The 23,771-nt window shown below is 41.2% G+C and overlaps 3 protein-coding genes across 4 annotated transcripts in view; 2 read left to right on the forward strand and 1 right to left on the reverse strand.

Moving 5' to 3' along the window:
• Positions 1–163: 163 nt before the first annotated feature.
• zbtb48 (zinc finger and BTB domain containing 48) lies at positions 164–9,826 on the reverse strand. Its single transcript, XM_036008037.1, has 11 exons — positions 9,648–9,826; positions 8,165–8,905; positions 7,570–7,876; positions 6,206–6,311; positions 6,029–6,121; positions 5,838–5,924; positions 4,817–4,971; positions 3,378–3,514; positions 2,150–2,314; positions 1,958–2,046; positions 164–781 (listed from the first exon to the last, which is right to left on the reverse strand). The coding sequence occupies exons 2-11, from the start codon at positions 8,883–8,885 to the stop codon at positions 338–340; spliced, it is 2,304 nt and encodes a 767-aa protein (XP_035863930.1). The 5' UTR covers positions 8,886–8,905; positions 9,648–9,826; the 3' UTR covers positions 164–337.
• On the forward strand, positions 9,462–19,818 carry nol9 (nucleolar protein 9). Of its 2 annotated transcripts, none has more exons than XM_031290546.2 (13): positions 9,462–9,701; positions 11,441–11,964; positions 13,280–13,490; positions 13,706–13,836; positions 14,202–14,337; positions 14,979–15,075; positions 15,228–15,325; positions 15,957–16,124; positions 16,228–16,480; positions 16,599–16,713; positions 17,242–17,416; positions 18,039–18,172; positions 18,297–19,818. In XM_031290546.2, exons 2-13 carry the CDS (start codon positions 11,497–11,499, stop codon positions 18,414–18,416), a joined length of 2,106 nt encoding a protein of 701 aa, XP_031146406.1. In that variant the 5' UTR covers positions 9,462–9,701; positions 11,441–11,496; the 3' UTR covers positions 18,417–19,818. The 2 variants fall into 2 exon arrangements, with proteins under 2 accessions (XP_031146406.1, XP_031146405.1); XM_031290545.2 differs by lacking the exon at positions 9,462–9,701 and adding an exon at positions 9,854–10,243.
• Positions 19,819–22,568: 2,750 nt separating this feature from the next.
• plekhg5b (pleckstrin homology domain containing, family G (with RhoGef domain) member 5b) overlaps positions 22,569–23,771 on the forward strand; it is a 93,815-nt gene continuing 92,612 nt past the window's right edge. The window contains exon 1 of the mRNA XM_031290506.2: positions 22,569–23,444. Within this exon, the coding sequence (XP_031146366.2) occupies positions 23,363–23,444 (82 nt within the window). The 5' untranslated portion in view covers positions 22,569–23,362. The remainder of the gene's footprint in view (positions 23,445–23,771) is intronic.

The raw sequence follows: 23,771 nt of genomic DNA on the forward strand, positions 1-23,771 counted from the left end.
TAACAGAAAGGTTGACCTCCTTAGAAATCCTTTCCATAATGGTGTCAGACACTTTATTAATCTGAGCCTGTCGGCGGCAAAGCAAGCACTTTTGTGAAGGTAAATACAAGCTGGACAATTGCCCTATTAACTTACATTGTAGCTTGTTTCGCGATCTTGCTTAATACTGGACCAGTGTCAAAGATTGCTGTTGCCATCAGTCACTTAGACACAAAAACGTAGGAAAATAGGGTCCAGGTTGAAAGAAACGGTAGTTACCCTTTAAGTCCTTCTCATTAAGGAAGTGGTCTTCACAGTAACTTTAACTCACTGCACACAGTCTCTGGTCTTTCAGTCCTCAGGTCTTACTCTGAGATAGATTCCCAACCATTCCCTCCGTAACCACCGTGGACTCGTACGCCTCAGTGACCAGCTGCGTTTGCGGCAAGTCTTGTGGCACAGAGAAACTCTCTTCCGCCGCCTCCACGTATCCCGGGTTCTGGTTTGACACCACCTCCTCCATCACCGCGGCGCTCGACTTGGTCACCCCCCTCACCGTGCAACTAGACCTGAGGCCTGTCCCCGCGTTGGCCTGTGGGTTAGTGTTAGAGTCCTGGACGTCGGCAGTCTCCGGGACGAAGTATGTGTCCTCGGCCACCAGCGACTCCTCCACTTCCTTCGTCCCTCCGTTCTCACCAGGACTTATGTCCACGACCTGCACTATCACGTTCCTCAGTTTCCTCTGCCGGGGGTTGTAGTTCTCGGTGCGTTTGTGGATTTGAATGTGCCGACGCAGGTGTGCCTGGAAGAGGGAGCGTGTGGAGATGCGAGGGACAAAGTGAGTCAATTGATTAGTCAAAATAGTAGAATTAATAGTCTACGATTTTGGTAATTCAAATAATTGTACTTTTTCAACAAATATGATGATTTGGTGCTTTTCTTTGTCTTTGTGAATGGAAACTTAATATTTTTTGGTTTTGGACTGTTGGACGAACCAAAAAAAGCCTTAAAAAAAGTTTAGGTTTGGTTAGAAAGTAAAAGAGACCAACTTAAAAGAAACAGTCACATAACTTAACTAAATAAGATTCACAAATTAAAATGTTCCAACTGTCTAACAGTAATATAAATGCAGGGATACCCATTAGGGATGTAACGATTACCGGTGTAACGGTAAACCACGATAAAAAAGTTGACGATAACAATTACCATTTTCATTTCAAATATCATTATGGATTACCACGGTGTGGAAACCGTGTGTTTAATCCTTCCCAGCTTCATCCGAGTCTCCTGAAGTTGCCGCGCAGGCGCACTGCGTAGCAAATAAGCTGTTTACATGCTGAACCCTTGTTCCTTTGATGTTAAAAGTTGCACTTTTGATAAGGTTTTGCCTATTTATTTTGTAATATAATAAACACTGTTACACTTTTGTAACTATTTCAGCTTGGGTAGGCCTATCAGTGCTTTCTGAACATATTGAACACACTTTTAAAAATACCACGATAATACAGAAAACAGTGATCATTTTGGTCACTATAACCGTGAGGTTAAAATTTCATACCGTTACATCCCTACCCATGTATGCCTGAATTAGTAAATTCAGTAGAAGTAAATACAATTATTAGTGAAAATGTGGTTAGGTCTGCACAGCTTCTGTTCTAAAAAGAACTTCTTTTACCAAAGGCATAGAAGCAGTGAGTTAGTTAAGGAGTAGGGGGATCTTCTTTTATCTAGACAGACATACACTTTTTTTGCAACTGTCAGGCCTTGTTGGTGAGGCTGACTGCAGAGGGGAAAAAACAGTTTTTGTGGCATGAGGTTTTGAAGCCTCCTGCCAGAAGGGAGGGGTTCTAACAGTTTGTGTCCGGGGTGAGAGGGAGCGGCTACAATATACTTTTATAGAGCTAAATCAGTCAATCCAAAAAGAAACAGGCAGATGAACCTACAGTGTAACTGATTGCAGTCTTCCCAGTGGGCCTACCTGTCGAGTGAACTTGTAGCCGCAGTCTATACACTCGAACTTCCTCATGCCCTTATGGCGACGCAGGTGAACGCGAAGTTGCTCCCTCGCTGACGGAGGCAAAAAAAAAACAAAACAAGAAGAATCACATTAGCGAGTCCTGAACTCCATGCTCGTCGGGCATCATTGTGTAACCAGCGCGGTACGTCTTACCTTTGAAGGTTTTCCCACATATGTGGCATGAGTGGGGGCGGCCCTCCTCGTGCTTGCTGGCCTTATGGCGGACGAGGGCGCCTTTCTCCGTGAAGCGCTGCTCGCAAACGTCGCAGCCAAACGGACGCTCGCCGGTGTGTGTCCGGTGGTGTTTATCTAGACTGGCTGGTATTAAAAAAAAAAGACAGTGATTCATTTAATATCTTAATATAAAGTAATCACATAATATCTTTTGGAGTGAGAAACAGTTTGTGTTGGAGAATTGATCCGGCTGCTCAAAGGGTTAATCTATCTATTAGTCTAATCCAGAGGTTTTTAAAGTCTAACACTGCGCCCTCCCCGACTCCCTCACATTCTGAAACTTCATTCTTTCTTTTTTTTTAAGTTAATGTTAATGGATTTTGTCACTCTTATCATTACACTCTTACTTGTAATTGGAGGACAATCGTGCTCTAAAAATTTTGAAAAGTACAATTGACATAATGCCGTGGATGTAAACGGGAAGTATAATGGATTCAGTGAGTTACACCGTGGGCCCCAATTTAAGCCTGCTTAATTGGCACCATTAAAAATATGCCAAATTAACTATTACCTATTCTTGTTTGCAATGCACCCATGGATGTACGGACAACTATCACCGGATTACTTAAATACTGAAGAAAACTTAAAAATGTGATGATTCTCAGTTAAAGGTGCAGTAGGTAAGACTTATAAAACTAACTTTCTGTCATATTTGCTGAAACTGACCCTATGTTCCAGTAGAACTACATGAAGCAGGTCATTTAAAAAATAATCTAGCTCCTCTGGCACCACCTACAGCCTGTAGTGAGATTTACAAAAATCCACAGCTCCCTGTTCAGATGCACCAATCAGGGCCAGGGGGGGTGTCTAACTGTGTGTGTCAATCACTGCTCATGTACACGTATTCATTCTCCCTTGTGGGGGGAGGGACTTAGGAGACGGTTTTGGGCTTTAGCCGAAAGGGGGGGAGGGACTGAGAAGTTGTTGATGTTCACATTTTTTTGGCTGAATCTAAAAAATATGTGTCGTGTCAGTGTGTTCTGATTGGACTGAGGTATGAGAGAAGGAGTGACATTGAATTTTGACTCAAATTGCAGCATTAGGTGTTAGGGCACCGCCTCCGTGAGCTGTGTCTGATCTAATCTATTCAACAGAGTTGCGTTGGCAGCGATGAAGGCGGCAGCAGACCGGGGACGACGGCCTTTACCTTGCGTCCTGAAGGTTTTGCCGCAGAGATGACACTGGTATGGCCTCTCACCGCTGTGTATACGCAGATGCATGTTTAGGTTGTTCTTCTGGGAGAATGCGTGGCCACATAAGTTACATACAAAAGGGCGCTCATTTCTGTAAAGCAGAACAAAAACAAACAATCTGCACAAATTCTATCACAGTTTTTATAAAAAGAAATGTATCTCCACATTTACAGGTACTCATATTATTTTAGAAGGCAGATTTTATAGAGTTGTTATATAGAGCTCAACAGTGTGGTTCCGGAGTTAAAAATCCCATCGATTTTTTTTCCATAAGGATTTGGATTATCAGCCATTATGTCTAAACCAGTGTTTCTCAAATGGGGGTACGTGTACCCCAAGGGGTACTTTGGAGGACTGCAGGGGGTACGTGAACGTTTTTTTCCAAGTTTTTGTCGCTGTTTTTTTTAAGTTTGTCACTTTTTTAAGTTTTTGTCACTATTTTCGACCTGTTCTTGCCTTCCTTCCTTCCTTTTGTCTTCTGTCTTCTTATTCTTCTTCAAGTTTGTCGAAGTTTTTGTCGTTTTTTTCAAAAAACAATTCAGCCTTTTTCAAGGTTTTTGTCACTTTTTTCAAAGTTTGTCTTCCTTCTTTCTATTGTGTTTTTTTCCGCTTTTTACAAAGTTTTTGTCGCCGTTTTCTAAGTTTTTGAATCTATTTTCCACCTATTCTTGCCTTACTTCCTTCTTTCTACCGACTTTTTCCAAATTTTTACGTTTTTAAAAAGTTTTTGTTGCCTTTTTTCATTAGCATTTAAATGTTTTTCAGTTGCATGGCCGTTGTTTGGTCAATCTATCGCTGGTCAGGGAGTACTTGGTTTAAAAACACAATTCAAATGGGGTACATTATTGAGAAAAGTTTGAGAACCGCTGGTCTAAACCGTCTAAGGTAGACTGACCACGAGCTACGAGGTTGTTAAACAGACCTTTCTGCTCCTGTAGAAGCTATGAAGTCAACCTTGTTTTAAGAAAAACAGGTTTTATTTGCCATTTCATGGAGAAAAACGACACGACACACAATCCTAAGCGTTACAGCGACATCTCTGATTGGTGGAACTTGCGGTTACCATGGAAATGTTTACCGCACCAGCTAACGGCTAGAGCGAGCTTCTACCATTGAAGTCTGTGATCATTTCTGTACACAGTCTTGCACGTTTGCCTTTTTAAATCCATTTTCAAAATGTTTTTTTTTTTTTTTTTTTGCGCCGAATCAAATGTTTTATGGTCCCCGTTCATCTCGTAGCTGGTTGGCTTGGCTCCAGACTTTAAACTCTTTATATATAAGCATTTAGTGAAACATCAATGGAGATATTGAAGTGTGTGGGGGGGTCACTGTTGAGCTCTGTTGTGATGGAACAAGTTGTGTAAGAGAAAAAAGACCATCTCTTAACCTCTACCTGTGAATGGCTTTGATATGCATCTGCAGGCCGTTTCGACTAGACGCTCGATGGCCACACTCCTCGCACACAAACGGCTTCTCACCACGGTGTTTGGCTGCTTCGTGCACACGCAGCTCCGTCCGAGTTAGAAAGGTTTTGGGGCACTGGGGACACTAAAAAGTGAAACGTTGTTTGAAACAGAATCCAAACTACCGGCTTATGCCTTGGGTTCAAATGTGACTTTTAATGAAAATATAAGGGCAACTGTGTAAAATCTAAAGTTCTGCAACACAATTCAAACCATAAGATCCCTATTTACTGTCGTTACATCACCATAAAGTCTAAGGGCCCTATCTTGCACCCGGCGCAAAAGTGTACGCAAGTGTCTTTGCTAGTTTAAGACCGACGCAGTTGTCAATTTCCCGTCCAGCGCCCACGTCGTTTAAATAGCAAATGCACCTGCGCCCATCTGTGCGCCCGTGGGTGTGCTGGTCTTACAGGGAGGTGTGTTCAGGTGAATTCGTGGCGTATTGCTATCTTGAGGCAGCGGAAAGTGATCGCGCCATTGACCAACAAAAACCTGGTCTAAAGTCAATAAAGCAGCATTTTATTGTTATTTTAACAGCAAATTAGTCAAATACGCCTAGGCTCGTGCACACTCTGCTTGTTACACACACAGGGACGCGCAGCAGCACACAAACATGCAGAAGATAATAAAAATATTACGGTGCAAATCCACCATCATAACAGCAATGCGCCAAGGTACAAACGCACCTGGCTTTTAAAGGGAATGGGAGATGACACTCTGATTGGTTTATTGCATGTTACGGCCAAAACACCTATGAACTAATTAAGACACTAAATACAACCCTTTTGAACCATGCGCCCGGCGCGCCGACCCTTTTTTTCCGCCATCAAACTAGCAAAAGTGGATTCGGACACGCCCTAAACATACCTGCGCTATTCGCTTCATGCCATGTGCTTAGATCATTAAAATAGGGCCCAAAGTCTCATCGAAAGACGATTTAGAAAAACTTACTGCGTGTGGTTTGGGATAACCATGGACCTTCATCATGTGAATTGTCAAGTTTTTCTTGTGCATAAACTGTTCAGGACACGTTGAACACTGAAACGAAAAAAGAAAACGACAAACCACGTCAATGAAGATCAATTCAAATCTGAATAGGATTAATGGTGTGCCATATTTGTCCTGTGTTTGTTAGGCTGTACCTTGTGGGGCATGTTTCCTGTGTGGGAGACGACGTGCAACCGTAGCTCTTCTTTTCCTTTAAATGTTGAGGAGCATGTCACGCAGGTGTACATCTGTAATTGTAACACAGCAAAAACAGCGACGTTACACTTTCGTGGATCTGACATGATAGAGAAGACAGATTTAGAGCTACTCACCTGTACTTTAGCACAGTCTCTGATCTCATGTAGCAAAAGATTCTCCTTCCTGAAGTACCTCTTCCCACATTTAAGGCAACCAAAGGGTCTCTCGCCTGTATGCCGCCTATGAATAATAGATAGATATATAGATAGAATACACTTCATTGTCCCCGAGGGGGAAATTTGTCTTGGGCATAGTGCTTCAATCTGTTGCTTCACAACACAAACATGTCACAGAGAAACCATTCTAAAATCGACATGAAATCAACATAAGATCAACAAAACATCTTAGGACATGAAGGAAGGCAGTGGTGGGATGTAACTAAGTACATTTACTCTCAAGTACTATACTGAAGTACAAATTGGAGGTGCTTGAGGCTTTTCTTTTCATGCCACTTTCTACTTCTTCTCCACTACAGTCATCTGACAGCTTTAGTTACTTTACAAATTAGGATTTTCGCACACAAAACAGTAATTTATAAAATATGTTTGATATTAATTTAAACTACCCAACAATATAACGTTTCCAGTCTCTAAAATGTGAGGATTTTTCGGCATTGAGTACTTCTACTTTTAATACTTTAAGTACATTTTCATGATGATACTTACATACTTTTACTTAAGTAACGCTTTCAATGCAGGACTTTTACTTGTAGCAGAGTATTTTTACAGTGTGTGCAAAAAAATCGATTCATATTCGAATCGCGATTCGAGCTCTACCGATTCAAAATCGAGTCATAGAATTCCAAAAATCTATTCATATTTAAAAAAAATTTTTTTTATTGTATGTCTCCTGCAATCACATGATAGACAGATAGATACTTTATTGATCCCCAAGGGGAAATTTAAGGTCCCAGTAGCTTAAAGACATCACACACAACATACACATACATCATAAACAGGATGTTAAAATAACAAACAAATCCACATGAATAATATGGATACTAAATAAACTAAATAAAAAACCCACATGAATGTACTAAGGGATGTCTAAGATATATATATATATATATATATATATATATATAGAATCGTTTTTGAATCGAAAATCGATATTGAATTGATTCGTGAGCCTAAAAATCGGAATCGAATCGTGACATTTTCTGAATCGTACACCCCTAGTACTTTTACTTAAGAAAAGGATCTGAATTCTTCTTCCACAGAAAATATGCCATCTTAGAAAGTGACATATTAATAAAGTGAAGTATTAATGTGTGAGGTGCTGGTGTATTTATTGCTCTTCTCTCTGTTGTGCTAAGATTTACTACTGGAGATCAGCGGCTTGAGAGAGGTTGGGATAAACGATAACTTAAGCTTGGAGGCACATATACTGGCTATTCTTTCAACAGTAATTTGAAGTAAAATACTGCAGTCGTATGTACCTGTTGTGGACTTTGAGGTAGTATTTGCTCTTGAAGGATTTGTCACAGCTGGGACACTGCACCGAGTCCTTCTTGGAGTCTTCTTCCACAGCCTCGCCATTCTCCTTTCTGTCCGTTTTACTCTGGGCTTTGCGCCTCCGTGCCGTTGACGTGGACGGGGACAAGGAACTGGGCTCTTCAACGGGTATATACTCCTCATCGGTGTCTTCTTCAGTCATCCTCTCAAAATCCCCCACGTCATCTTCCTCTTCTTCTTCCTCCATTGCCTGGCTAACACCGTTGTCATTAATGTCAACCTGCAAGTCCAACCAGATACAGTACAATATACATTCTTTATTTGCCACTTGTAAATACATTGTACATTCTTTCCTGTGTATTTTTTTGAGTAGGTGTTCTTGTATTTTATTCTATTTATTATATCTTGTTTATTCTGTATGTGTGCTGTGTGCCTTATATTTGCTGCTGTAGCACAGAAATTTCACAGATTTTCCAAACATATTTTCCAGTTTGGGGTCAATAAAATCTGTCTGTTCGTCCGTCCGTCTGTCTGTAATCACTATCATAATTAGCAAATGTCCAATCAATACTCATGTATTTACCTCGTTTTCACCAGTCGGCTGATCTAGGTTTGGGTTCTCCACAACAACATCATCACTTTCTCTCTCTGTGGGAATAAGTGGAGCCTTCTTGCCGGCTTTTTCAGGGACTGTTAAATCAGTGTCGGGGCTTTCATCAGTCACCAGTCGCCTGGGGCCCTTCACTACACGGCCAGAGCGTGTGGTGGTAGTGGTAGTGGTAGTGGCAGCCATGCTAAAATGGGTTAGAGCGGTGTCAAAGCTGGGCTCGTCTTTTGTTATTGTGACCAAGTTCTCTTCTTTGACTGAACAATGAGGGGTCGTATCTGATGTGGACTTCCTAGGTCTGCCTCTTTTGCGCTTCAAAGGCGTAGGATCCACAGATGTGTCCTTGAACTGCTGACAGAGTGTGAGTGCCTCTGGTACACACAGGCTGGTTGCTGCATGCTGCACCTTGTCCAGGTTTTCAGGGTCCAACTTCAGCTCTCCTGTGTAGACAAAGTTCAGGAGCAGCTCCAGGCCGTCGCTGGGGCACTCCTCCAGGCAGATCTCGATGCATGGTGCCGCGGGCATGTTGGACTGCTGGAACAGTTCACTGAAACAGGCGAGGATGCTGCGATGGGCCAGGTAGACCACGCCGCCTCTCACATTCAACACTGCATCACAAAACCTCCCTACTGCCCTCTGCTGGTTCAGGGAGGACAGTACACGCTGGGCATGGTTGCTCTCTGCTGCAGGCATCCCTCCGCTTTCACTGCAAGAGATACCCATACAATTTATTCCACAACTCTTTGCACTCCCAGGCACAGATGTACTATTTGTAACCTCTAATACATAGTTTATAGTAACAGTTTGACGGTGTATATAGACCTGGGATTGTTTTTTCATCATTTATTCTCTCAATTAATCAATTTGTCTATAAAATAGTGAAAAATTATAGATTTCCCAGAGCCCCAGGGGGGGGGATCTTCAAATTCCTTGTTTTAGCTTACCATCAGTTCAAAACCCCAAAATGTCAAAGAAAAGCAGAAAATGCTCTAACAAGCTTATATGTAAACAAAATGTATTTCTTTTTTTTTGATTGGAAAAAATACTGAAGTGGTTAACAATTATCAAAATAGTTGCAGTGAGGATGTATGTTGTACATTGTTGTTATAGATATTTAACATGACAACATAATAATATGAAACACAGAATATCAGAAAAATGGACATTTGGAATTAATGTTGAACATTTAGGAAAGCTCGATATCACTTGGATTAGGTTAAGTCATCCATACTTCTTCAAAATGTAGCTAACTGAATTGCATGTGTGTCAATGATCGCTACCACATTAAATATATTATATTATTAAAAGTCTAAACACTTTCTAGTATATTTTTGCTGGAGTTATCATAATTCTACTGGTTGAAACAGTTTTTCTTAAAATTATTGCAAACCCCTAGTTACCTACGCACTTCGACGTTTATTTCCTAGCACATATTTTTAAGACGCTCCCTTAGCATGGTACACACCCGACAGCTGTACGAGACTCACATCTGCAGTATCGATGAAACTGGTAATTTATCTGTTTAATTGTTGAGAAGCTGCACCCGCTTCGGTTGTACTGTAAATAGGATGAAAATGTAGCAAAGCCGCTACGTGCACCTTGTTTTCGTTTCTTGTAGGCCCCTAAAAAACGCAAAAGGAAGAGGATGTGACGCTATTTGCGCGACCGAACTCCGGGAAAAATGCTTGTTGTCCATTATTAAACATCAACATGCCCACCAGTGACAATAGAATATCTACAAATATAATTATTAAATGTGGCTACAGTACTTTTTGTTAATTTGTATTTGTGTGTGAGCACGCTAAATAAAGAGCAATAGTTTTGCTTAATACCTTAAACGTAAATAATTAAACTCCGGGTTAAACCATAGTCAACCATCTAGATGCGGCGTCTGTTTGTGGCTCACACATGTACGCTAGCTTGTTAGCACTGCTGTGGTTACAGTTAACCAGCTCATTGGCTTCACTTTACCAATTATTAACGCTATCCATTTAATAACACAATTAAGAGTTATCTCTACAGTTCCGCGTTGTTGTTTTCCACAAGCGGGGGTAAGTTTTCTCCATCTGAATGCAACAGTATTAGCTATCAGTTAGCATAGCTGTCAGTTCTTTTAGGGCTTTGATAACGTTAGGTGCATGGATGGATATGTGACGTTATTTTAAAATGCATTGTTGTCTGACACCTGGTTTCTCTTTGTAGGGTAGAAACGTATTCATTTATTAATTACTCAGCCTCACATGTTGAGAAACTAACGTACATTATGAGAAGCATATACACTTAGCTCGTTTTACGTCTAAGCATGGTTAGCTTAGCTTTCAACTGCTATCAAATTGACTAATGTGTTTTAAAAACACATTAGTCACTGTATTACCAGTGGTGGAAAGTAACCAAGTACATTAACATAAGTACTGTACTTAAGAACAATTTTGGGTTACTTCTACCTATGTATTCCCATTTCATACTACTTTCTACTCCACTACAATGTTTTCTTATACTTTAGTAAGGCTATTTAGCTAGTAGATTCAAATCAGTAATACTAAATATTCATCAACTAATACATTATTGTTAGGGGTGTACAAAAAAATCGATTCACATTCGTATTGCGATTCAAGCTCTACCGATTAAAAATTGAAAAAAAAAAAAAATATTGTATGTATGTCTACTGCAATCACATGGGAAAAGTAACTACATTTACATACTGTGAATCATTTTTTTTTATCGAATCGTTTTTGAATCGAAAATCTTTTGAATGGAATCTTGAGCCTAAAAATTGATATTGAATCGTGACATTTTCTGAATCATGCACCCCTAATTATTATAGATTAACATTTAGTTAACCAGCAGTATATAAAGTTGTTAAATTAGCTTCACATTTACCAGCTGTAACATGACGTGATGAACACATTAAGTTTGATTATTTTGTCAAGTTTTGATTATTTTGATTCATTATTGATTCCTGGAAGCAATTCACTCTGCAGCAGTATTTAAAGTAATTAAAATGATGTACGCATTACTACATAAATAATTATAATCCAACAATATATAAATATGATTCTGTACTTTTGCTTAAGTTTTGAATGCAGGACTATTTTTTTGCTGCACTGAAATTGCTACCTTTTTTTTTAAAACTTCTTCCAGAACTGGTTATCACTGAATTAATTAGTTTATGGTAATTTATTGCTATTTGTTGTTCACAGAGACACCAGGCCTTTCAGATACTAATTTTCTTGCCTCTGTCTTCGCAGGCTCCCCCCTTTTTGTTTTTTGTCGGTTCCCACATGAATAACTGCTGTTCAGAATCATGAAGGTGAAACCCGCACAGGTTAAGGGCCACGCTAAATCTCAGAAATGGAAGGACGTGAGGGGCAAACGGTCCCGGCCTCCCATCAGTTCCTCAGAGCTCAACTCCAGTCCTGTCATGGCCAGGATGGCGAAGGAGCACCAGGCGTCTGTGAAGAAACAGCCCACCGTCAAGAGATTGAAGAGCAAGGCAAAGCCTGTCTCCGACTCCAAGAAAAACACCCATCAGCCTGCATTTAAGAAATCTCCCACTCAGGCTAATGGAAGTTCAGCGTTTACAATGGACAACGGGTCAAATGACTCGGTGGACTGGAAGGAGTATTCCCAGTCCATTAATGGGAACTGTTTGGAGACCTCAGGGGACAAGCAAGATGTAAGCCCAAGTAGACTGGAGGGAGAGGCTCTCCATAACTGCGCAGAGAGAGATGATCGACAAAACCATGCAGTACTTGTAATGGAGAAGGATCAGGTATGCTTCAGGATATTTTGGTCAAAAATTGTTGCCACTTGCCAGACTTTAAACTTTGTCTGACTCCTGCACACTCCCTGCGTGGCGTGTCTGTTTTTATTTCGGCTCCCATGTTAACAGGTTAGAGCTTCCACACTGCCTGCGTGATAAGCACGTCTCACCGAAAACGCGTGCATGCTAGAAATAGGACCGACGCCTATTTTTCACGCGACACGCATGAGTGTTGGAAGCGTTTCCAGGCAAAATAGAATACGAAAAGATGTTTGTATGTCATTTTGACACAAATACATTTAATAAATGACATTTTGATGCTTGAAAGTCTCTAGGTTTTGACATAAATGGAGATCTAAATGTAATTTAAAAAAACAATAATAAATAATTATCGACCTTCAAATATTGCACCTGTCAATACAGAACGAAATACTCTGTAGCCTATTTTGCCGTCAATACTGCCGACGTTGTCTTTGCTGCAATCAAGTCAGTATACATTGTATTTCAATTGGATTCTGATAAAACAATAACATGGACTTTATTATCTCAGGAAAGGGAATTTTTTTATATATATATATATATATATATATATATAAAACGTGCAAACAAATGTACAAACACAAGAATATTGACAAAATAAAGTTGAAGAACACGCTATTATTTCATTTTATCAACGGGAAACATACATGTGTACATATGTGTACACCTTTGTGTACAGACAAGGCTAGCAGCAGCGCTGCATCAGACACGTTTCTGCTGTGAAAAGACATAAAAAACGCCACGCAGCCGCCACGCAACAGAAACGCCACGCTCATGCCACGCAGCCAGTGTGCAGGAGCCCTTATGCATGGTGTCAGGATAAAAAATGTACAATGTTAGGGTTATTAAAAAAAAAAAAAAAAAAAGTCATCATTGTAGTCTTTCTGGAACCTTTTTAAGTTACGAGTTAATTACGGTAATTAAGTTAGCTACAGGTTTGAGGAAATACTAACACCTTGAAAGAAGTTATTTATATATATATATAGCACTTTTTAAAACAAGTGATTGACAAAACTCAGAATGTTAAATATAGTAAAATGTTAATCAAATAGAATTAAATAAATCATAATGATCAACAGTAAAATGTTGATTAGAAAAGAGTCAAATATAGCACACGTGTCCTTTTTATAAAGCTGAACATTTTGTCATTGAATGGTTTGTGTAGCTGAAAGTATGCAGAAGGATCAGGTATTCGTCTGGATATTTTGGTAAAGATCTGGCAACAATTAGGATGTTTTTTTTTTATCCATTTATTTGACTGAGAATTACATTCACTCTCCTGCAGACCCTGTGTTTCCGTGGGAAGTGCTTCTTGACCTGTCTGTATGGTCGGGTAGAAGTGATGGGGTTCACTATTGAAGAGGGCCAGCAGTCCTATCCCCTCTTCTCCCCAGCCTCACATTGTCCACTGACCATTAGAGCACAGGAAAGCTGCGATCACTCCAGAGATGACCGATCGGAGGCTGCACCCATCCTCCGCAAGTACCTGTCAGCAGGTATAAACGCAGTAGCATGCTATGCTGCCATGTTATAAGAGAGGAATGTTCTCATTGTGCATTCGTTTTAGCATATTTTAGGCTAGTAGTTTTTATTTGGTGACCCAATACTGAGCTGCGTGTTAGAAAAACAAATTCTGCCATGGACTGCACTTTTTTTCTTTGTCCTTTAACCCCTTTTGAATGTTCGTTTTTTTTTTTTTTTTTTCTTGCAGCATCACGGAAAAAGTTGCTAAAACGGATTACGTCAAACTCGTCCATCATCCTACTGGAGCCCATGGAGACGCCTCTGACGCGGTTTCTGTCGAGCTTCACAGATTGCAGTGAATTGTTCAGCCCCCCGGTGGTGGGTTGATTGAGTTACCGTCAATATTCACCTAATCACAAGAAATGAAAGCACACTGAATTTGGAATAGAGGTGGAATCAGGAGAGAGCAGGAGCAGAAGTCATGTATAGGTTACTGTGTAGGTAATTGTTTTCTTTAGGTTATTTTTGTGCATTGTTGGCTCTTATTTGATAAGACTGCTGAAGACAGGAAAGAGGAGAGAGAGAGGAGGAATGACATGCAGCAAAGGGCAGAGGGTCGGACTCGAACCCCGGGCCGCTGCAGTAAGGACTGAGCCGTAGTACAGGCGCCCCATGTTTGGGTCATTTTTGAAAAGTTATAACCGAAGCTTCCCCCACCCCCCCCCCCCCCCGCTTGTTTGCAGAGTGAACTGATGTCAGCTGTTCTTGACACTCCCCTCAACGGTCTGGGTGTGATTCCCCTGGCCAGAGCCGTCGACGGCCTGAAGATGTCAAACACCTACAGAGAGGCTCTTAACGTGGTCGTCAGCGCCTGTAGAGGTAAGCTCCTTTTTTGACACGCACCTCGTTAAGTAAATGTTGTGGCGATTTCACATGTCGCTCTCACGTCTGCAAACGTGTTTAAATGCACAGGGAGAAATTACAAGTGTCTGGTCCACCTGATTTGAGATCACTGGGATGCATTTTTCAGAAAGCATGCGAGCAATTAGAAGTACTAATGTAACATTTTACCAATTCATGTGTGTGTTCTGCCAGACATTACAAAACAGGCAGCAGAATGCGTTATCTAAAATTGGTGGGGCGACGTCACGGTTTCGAGGTTAAGACACACACACACACACACACAGAGCAGCAACGGTTTGAGTCCAGAAGGGGACATTTGTTCTCTCCCTCGTTCCCCGTCTACTATTGCTATCTAATAAAGGCATGCTTCCCCTCAAAGGTGAGATTGAGACTTCAAAATCCATCACCGATGCAGCCTGTGAGAGAACAAAAACTCTCCTTCCTTCACATCCTTCAACTTTTGAACATAACGGACCCCTGTGTCTGATGAAAAATGCCATTTACATTATCAGATGGCAGCAATGGTATGTCTTCCATGTCTGATAATGGCTGTACAAACAAACTTCCCATTTGATCCTGCCCTGGCAACTCACTGGACCCATGTCTGTCATTGACAGGGGACATGGATGGCTGTGCAGTTATCCTTGTATGTGGTACCAAGAATGTGGGCAAGTCGACGTTCATCCGCAGCCTCATCAATATCTTACTAAATCAGTAAGTTCTTATCCGTATATATATTTAATGCAAACGGATATTTTGTAATATTTATATTTGATCTACTAGATTTGTACTTGTAGTGCATCCCTTTTAACACAATTTTGTGTGTGTGTGTGTGTGTGTGTGTGTGTGTGTGTGTGTGTGTGTAGCACTACGGGTGTAGATTATTTGGAAGGGGATCTCGGTCAAACAGAGTTCACTCCCGCTGGTTGCCTTTCTTTGTCGACTGTCAGAGAACCACTTCTGGGTAAGTTTTTGTTACTCTCAAGTCTTTAAAATGCTGTATTTTAAACATCCTTTTAGTGGTATTGATAAGTGTTAAAGGAATGGTTCAACATTTCGGGGAAAAAGCCTTTTTTTTTCGCTTTCTTGCCGAGAAACCAGGGAAAATAGATCTTGCTCTCTGTCCAACGAAATCCGCCTCCCAGCACCCATAAATCTCACTAGTTAGCAGGCCCAATGTGCAGATTCTTTTCAGCGGTGATACAAAATGAAAATTGGCGGGCTATTTTTTTGCTTGTGCTGGACATGTGTTAACATGCTGAGTTTAATTATTTATTTTTTTTTAATCTGTGGAAGATCTGTGGAAAATTCGAATGCTAATTGCAGGGCCGCACGGAATTCTGCGTCCGCAGATTCCACGTGGCCCTGACGTGAATTTAACTTTTTACGATTACAGGTTGATGTGCCGGACTGTTACATATTTACTGTACAGACATGACAGTGGTATCAGTCAAAAAAAACAAATAAGCATTTTACCCAAAACATCGAACTGTTCCTATTCTTATTGATCTATTTTTTTATCTTCTCCCATTTGTTATTCCTTTACTATTTGTAAAAAAACATGGGCTTAGTAGATATATGTTGTTCTTTTTCAGGTCCTCCTTTCACACATCAGTGCACACCAGAGCACATGATCTACTACGGTCATTCGTCGTGCGAGGCGGACTTGGAACGCTACCTGGAATCCCTTAAATCCTTGTGGCGTAGACGCTCCCCGAGCCGAGAGACTCCCGTCATTATCAACACCATGGGCTGGGTCAAAGGTCAGCGCAGGCTACCCTCGATGGCGGAGTACGAAGAACTTTGAAAACGTCCTCGCCGCAAACCGCGTCTGAACGTGTGCTTGTTCTTGGTGGCTGTCCACAGGGTTCGGATTCCAGGTGCTGGTGGACATGATCCGCTTCTTCCCGGTCTCGCACGTGGTCCAGCTCGGTCACAGCGGCATCACCCAGTGTCCCGCTCTCACGCCAGAGTTTCTGAGGACGGCGCACGGCTGCCAGACGCACCCGCCTGCCCAGACCGCTCTGGACGAGCTCACGGAGAGCCACAGCCCCCCCCGGAGTTACACTCACCTTATTGTACAATCAGAGTTTCAAGGAGTGGGACGCCAAGGAACAGCGTAAGTACACAACGTGTCATCATCATCATCATCCTGTGTTGGCAGTAACGTGTATTAAAAGCTTCCCTTGTTTCATAGTTTTTTTTTTTTTTTTTTGTGGATGCATTTTATGTGACAGGAAACACCAGCGCACTAATGAGCAGCGAGAGCTGTCACTACTGGCTTACCTGAGTCAGCTGCAGTCTCCGGACCCCGGGCCAATCAGACCGCTGCACAGCCTCACCCCCTACCAGGTACGTCGAGAGTCATGATGCTGCAGCTGTATTCTGGATAGGAGTCACATAGGGTTTTTTTTTATTATTATTACCTTGGGAAATTGTTACCAGATTTCAAAAAAAAAAATTGGAATTCATTGTAGCCAATTTTGTTTTTACAGTGTTTCTCTGTAGACCAGAAAGCTGAGCGTTAGCAATAGTCTAGCATGAAAAAAAAAGTCATTTGTTTTCTTGCTGAGGGTTAAATGATGTCTCTCATGTCTGCACTCTAGAGCCCACAGGCGATTAGCTAAGATAAATACCGGAAGTAAGGAACATCAGCTAGCCTGAGCAAGGCTCTGTCCACAGTTTAAAAAATAAATAAATCACCTACCAGCACCTGTACATTTTCCTTGTCACTGCTGCCAGCCAAGAAATAGTTTCCTTCCTGTAACTCCCCGTAAAACCACAAATTTACCTTCTTTACATTTCAGTCTTGTGTACGAATTCATCGACTAAGACATACTGTGCTAATAAGTATCCAACCACGCTCCCTCTGGCCCATAGGTGCCCCACACAGCAGTATCTTTAGGTGTGATCCATTGCGAGGTAGTGCCCAACCACATGTTTTATGCTGCCAATGCCAGTCTGGTGGGACTCTGCTGCCTGGGAGAGAAAGTGACAAGCAGGGGGGGGCCAGTCCTGCTGTCGCAGGCTCCCATCTGCCCATGTGTGGGCTTCGGTACGTATTCTGCCTGAGCTTTTGTGTGAATGCTCAACTATATATATGTAGTTTGATCCTTTTTAACTGTTGTTTTTTTTTATTGACTTTGGCATCACTTCCTCATTGTTTGGGGTCCCACAAACATCACTGCTGTATGTGTTAAAAATAATAAAATGAACCTATGTACACAGCATATATAATTTTTTTGTGAATAACGTGAACAACGTTACCATAAAGTGTTGTGAATTTACCAAATGAGCAAATATTTTACATTTTATATGTTTATATAGGCTATGCTATGAACAAATACATATCTATTTTTTGAATTCACAAAGAAACTCTTGAGTATGTTATCCTAAATCGTGGTGTTACTTATGTTTGGGTTTGGGAGACCTCTGATGAACAAACTCCAAACGTTTTCTGGAGCAAACATCAGTTTAAAAAATCATGTTTTTAAGCAATTCTCATTAAATGAGCAAAATCGTGACGCATCAAGGCGATTTAAAAACAATCTCGAGTTTAAAGAGGGCCCGGGGGTCTCCAGGGACCCCGAACAGAACATTCGGGCTGAAGTGATGGCTCTTGGTTGTTGAATTGAAATGTCAAATTTCAGCGCGTTTTACATGCTAATGTGTTCCAGGTGTGCTTCGAGGCATCGACATGGCGCGAGGCCTGTACTTCTTGCTGACCCCTGTAGATCCCGCCGTCCTCCGTAAGGTCAACTGTCTCCTCTTGGGAGCGATCTCGCTGCCTTCCTGCATCCTCACATCACAGGTCAGAAGACCGCTCTGGTCTCTCACAACACAATACACTTCAAACGCATCATTTTTCTCACTTTGGCATATGAAGTGACATATAAAGCTTATTTTAACCGTGTCTCTACGGTGTCCAATTTCAGCCCGGCTTTGAAGGAGAGATGCCCTATGTCACTACAGACTACAGTTTTGATCTCACTGGTGCAGGAAAGCTGCGAGTCTTCAAGGGACTGATGAGACCCAGTCAAATGGGGATGCAATGACATTTTCTACACGGCATCGGTTTATTGCCCCTTACCCTTCTCGGCTGGTGTCTCGCGCCAAACCCGTCAGCAATGGCCTTTGAATGTACAGAACTGAAGTTGAGCCGTATCATATACTCTGCAGGAAGAGATGGCTGCCTTCCTATTGCTGGACTTCTACATACAATTGATAGCGCTGTGAAGGAGTTTCTGTGTTTTCTGTCACATGGACAATAATAGGCGTTTTCGGACCGGAAGAAACTTTTTCGTAGTTCTAAGAACACATATCTAATAACCCCAAACACTGTTTTGAGGGACTTCTACTTCAGAGTAGGTACTCTCCCAGCACAAGAGGAACTTTGAGTGAGGTGAGTGTACAGTGATTGGTCGGTCCTGAGGCAAGTGTATGTCAATGATCGGTTGAACATGTGAGCCAACGCAGCACTGGGAACCGCCATTTTTAACGGCTAGCTCACTAGCCAGCCACTAAATGAGTAAAATCCAACAACTTAATGCTTCACCCGCATCCACTCTTGTCACAGTGTAGAAAGCACATTGCTATCGTCAGATGAGTGACAACTTTTTCGGCTCATTTTCTGTAACCAGTGTAGAATTTCAAAACGTGACCCAATTAGCAAGCTAGCGTTGGCTAACTAGACAAACTAGGCAATTCCACCACACTTTAATGCTACACCGGTTACAGAAAAAAAGAGCCAAACAGCAGGCTGGTGGCCAGCATAACGGTCCCTCCTCCTCACTCCCCGCTGCTAGGAGACTAACGTTACTTCGCTGGGAGTTAGCTAACTAGCCTGCTCCAGGGACGGAGCTGCGGGGGAGTGAGGCAGATGGACCGGCTGGCTTACGTCACTTCAGTGTTTCTATTGGCGGTGCGAATGCAAAAGCCCTTAAAGGTATGTAGTTCTCGGGGGAGCTCCCGTGTAGATATTTCCTCTTAGAGAGATCCTAGAACTGTTTGGTTCGAAAACGTCTATTATCACACTTTGTACTTAATTCAAGCTCTTTTTTTTTTTTAACATCTCTTCTTTGTATAGATGCATTCCAAAGCTGCGAAAGAATTCAAAAACCTGCCAGATATTAAATGAGAAACAACTTTGGTTCAGACTTGTGGTTTTCTTGCTTTAAAGTGCTAAACCCATCTTGATATTAACTTCTGTCATATAGTCATAGATCCATATAGAGTGTAGAAGGCAGAGTTAAGGAGGGATCTTTGACATGACATTTTCTGTGAATCTGAAGCCCTTTTTGTCATTGTGCTTTAATACTAGTCAAAGGTTTTACAGAAATGTCTCTATTTTTACTGTTGACTAACTCTGCATTAACTGCTGTACATTTGGTATTGTGTTAAAGGGACAAAAAATGTTCCGCCATTTGTAGGTCATTAAAAACTTTTTTGTAAATGCAACGCGTTTACAATTTTTTTTATGTAGGCCTATGTGGGATATAAAAGATGCCATTTCAAAACTATTTTGTTCCAAGGTGCAACCTTTTGGACCTCAAGGGGGCAGCAAATGTTGTATGTTGCGATTTTGCTCTGAACAGCAAATTTTCATTTTGAAAATGTCTCCAGGGCAGTAATAAGAACTATTAACACACTAGCTTATAATACTTGGAAAAACTTCATAATGTTTTAAAAGCAAATCAAGACTAAAGAAATTACAAACCTCATCTGAACAACTTGTAACTATGTACTGTAGACCTTTTTAAATTATCTGACCGAGAACTGAAGGAGTACTCGGTCGTAAACTCACACAGTGAAGAATTGCTAATTTGTTAAGTGGGCTGTTTTAACATCCCCTCTCTGCCCCCTCGCTTTTCTTTGTTCGCTGTTCCCCGCCTCTTTATTGAGGGTGGGAGCACACAAACACAACACAAACACAACACAGTCACATTTTGGCAGCGTCATTGTTTTGGCTTTGTCAGATCAGATGTTTTCCCATAGACCTCCTGCAAACCAAAGAGAAATCCCACTGTAGAGTGCCACTAGACAGTCTACACAAACCTGGAATATTACTAATAACATGCATCGGTGAAATGCATTGAATACACATTTAAATTATAACAATCAAGCAAAAACCTACAGACATTTTTAGTTATAGATGTAGTTCCTTTAACTTTTGGATCTATTTGATGCTCCTGGCATTCTGTAGTTAGTAGTATGTCAACTTACCTGTGGTTACCTGGCATCAAAGTTGGAAAGAGAAAGCATGTATATAAATCAAATAGAGCGTGAGCTGTCAGCCCCCATTACTGTTCAAAAACAGGATTAGTCGATTATTTGACTAAGTAAGTGATTTTTCAAGCAAAGATACCAAGCGTTCCCCAGCTTCTCGATTGTGCAGATTTTTAGTTTTTCCTAAAACAGCATACATGTGCTATTAATATTCCTTATTAACATGATGCTCCTGGCAGAATCAGTGTTATGTTTAAAGCTTTCAAAAAGTATTAAGGTCATCTTGGTTGTGTAGCTCTATTTTAACTTCAAACCTTCTGTCATATCACTTATGTCACATCCCCCCCACCCAAACAAACAAGACAAAGACAATTGTGCTGAGTAATGTAACAATGCAGTAGAGAGAGTAGAGAACTTCCCTAGACTTAGCAGACTGTTTCATCATATGGTTTGATTTTTAAAACTACACAATAATAATGTAATGCCGTGAGGGTGCTTGGGACAAAAATTATCTGATGGGGGCCTATTAACCCCCCCATTTCTCCCACTTTTTTGTGCATTGTGTACAACCACAGTTTTGTTTCACGGTAATCTGATTTTCTGTCTTAAATAAAAGATCTTAAAACTATATTTTGGGGTACAGGGCCTCTCTTCAAGTTGGACTCTGATCAGGCAACAAAGTAGGACCTAAGGGCCCTGAATGTCTGTTGATATTGAATATTAGTAGTGCATATTTTCAGGTTCGCAACCTACTACCTATAGTAGTAAAGCGTTGTTTTCAAAGGCTAGGGAAATACCATTAGCTTACTATTGTATATTATTATTCACGATAACAGCTTACATTAGAAATCTATCTGTTTTGGGCTGGAACATGGGAACCAGGGAGTATATTAGAGTTTAGAATAATGATAGGCACTTTATCCTTTCCTTTATTTGGGGAAGTTTACACTCCAGCAACTCCAGCCAAACTTGCGTTGGATAGTGTAACATTTGTCAAACTCATTGGTTATCCTTAAATTCGTTTTGCTTGTAAAAGTGAAACATACTGTTTGTAAATGCTGAAGCACTAATCTAACATTTTGCTTGTTCAAATTCTTTCAAAAACACAGTAGCCTAAAACATAAAAAATAAAGTGCAGACAGGTCAACCAAAAGCCTGTTTTAAAAAGGTAGGTCTATAACTTACAATTTTTTTAAAGCAGCATATTATGGACCTTTTTCACAGCAGACATCTTGTCAATAGTAGGAAAAGCACAGCTAAAATTGATAACCTTAAAGATGGCTCAATTCCATCAAGTGTCCCAGTAAGCTAGTTCAGTGAGTCAGCATGCACAACACCAGGGCCTCTCCTAAGTGGAATGCAGCCATCATTAATGTTTTTTGTAATACACCTGTGCTTTTCCTACTATGACATGTCAACATGTCTGCCATGAAAAAGGTCTATACCATGCATGTAGCCATCATGTACATTACCTATTATTTTATTCCTATTCTTAAATGAATCAGCTAGAAACCTTTAAACATTACCTGGAGACAGTTTTCAACCAACTCACAGTTTTATGTCTTTAGCATTAGCTTACATTTAGCTAACTACAGCTAAATCTGTTAGCAACAGCCGTCGTCTCCGTCAAACTCAGGTGTCATTCAGAAATGTAGCTAAGTTTATTGGATAATTATTGATGTTGCCCTGGTAAATGTAACTTATCGTAATGTATTTGTTCATTATATTTTGTTTCATTAATCTGAAAAGTAACTAAAGTTATTAAACGAATGCAGTGGATTAAATGAATTGTAATGTTGTTGGACTAACGTTAACGTTACAAGTATAACCTAGGGTAGGCCTAGTAGAAAATGGAAATATTCAAGTAAAGTACAAGTAGCCTAGCTAGTTAGAAATTGTTCTCGGTTAAATATACTTTCCACCACTGACGAAATATGGTAATTTGAATAATATGTTCTCTCTTTTTGACTATTTTTTTTTAGATTTAACTTGGTTGACAAGCATCTGGATGTACTTTGGATAAAGTCCCTCAGAAACTGAATGGACTCTGGTTTGTGTGCTTGTTGAGTGTGTCTCTGGCGCCTCTAGCTGCCACACACTGCACAACTTGTGAGAGAAACTGCATCGAGTCTTTTGTGGACCCCGAACCAGCCAGGTTGTCTGAATGAATGGAGAGCCGGCGGTTGACCAGAGAGGGCGGCCAGACGACGCGGAGGACTGAATGTGTTCAACTTCAGCAGCACGTAATGTAAAGTTAATAGCACGAAGTCCAGCCATGGATTTGCTTCTTTAAAAAGGACACGACTAATGAGTTTTTCCTTCTCGTAATCTCATTCCTGCACCGACCGAGCTTCACCAACAGACGTTTGGACGTCGAGGAGCTTTTCTTTTTCGCATGTGTGCAGCCAGCAACAGGTTATTTACAGCTTAGCATGGACTCCAACTTGCAGCCGTACCTCGCTGGTTGATAAACCCGCGTTCATTTTTTTTTTCCGCGTATGCATTTTTGCCACTCTTTGCCGTGCATTCACCGCGATGTGAGTTGCAGTTTTGTGCCCGCCGCCGACCACCGATCCCAACAGGCTTGAAGAGGCGTTTTTAAAGGAGAGCGACCGCAGAAATGGGAAGCAAGTGAGAATGCCATAGAGGACTGCTTCATTAAACATCGCTGGGTGATTAGCGCTGAGCCTGCCACACACACCGACAGACGGACCTGCGAGGGAGCTGCTGTTGGTGTAGGGTTTATTTTCTCTCCCGAGAAGGACTGCATGCATAGATGGTGCCAAACAAGTGGACCATGAATTCAGTTCTGCACAAATCGCCACCAAGAAGCTGGCTTGGTCTCAGATTACGTCTCAGTAAGTACAAATTTCATAAAGTCATTTCACTGATTATGATCTCTCTTTCCATATCAATGCCACGCTGTTGCATAAGTCAGCATCTTAACATGAGTCACCTGAACGCTTTGTTCTGTACTGAAAACACCTTGTGTAATTCACCCTGCGCATCGAGTTTCTCCTAAAGAAGACTTTGATCCTCAGGCTCCAGATCTTTGTTTAATGCCCCCCCCTCCCCTCTCCCCACCTTCCATCATCAAAGTTAATAGCTGGATTTGGCGAGTGACCTGAGCAATCATCCCAGCTGGAGACAGGAGTATTTTTGTCAGGAAGAGGAAGACAGTACAC

The sequence above is a fragment of the Sander lucioperca genome, chromosome 12 (assembly GCF_008315115.2).
Source record: "Sander lucioperca isolate FBNREF2018 chromosome 12, SLUC_FBN_1.2, whole genome shotgun sequence".
Lineage (NCBI taxonomy): Eukaryota > Metazoa > Chordata > Actinopteri > Perciformes > Percidae > Sander > Sander lucioperca.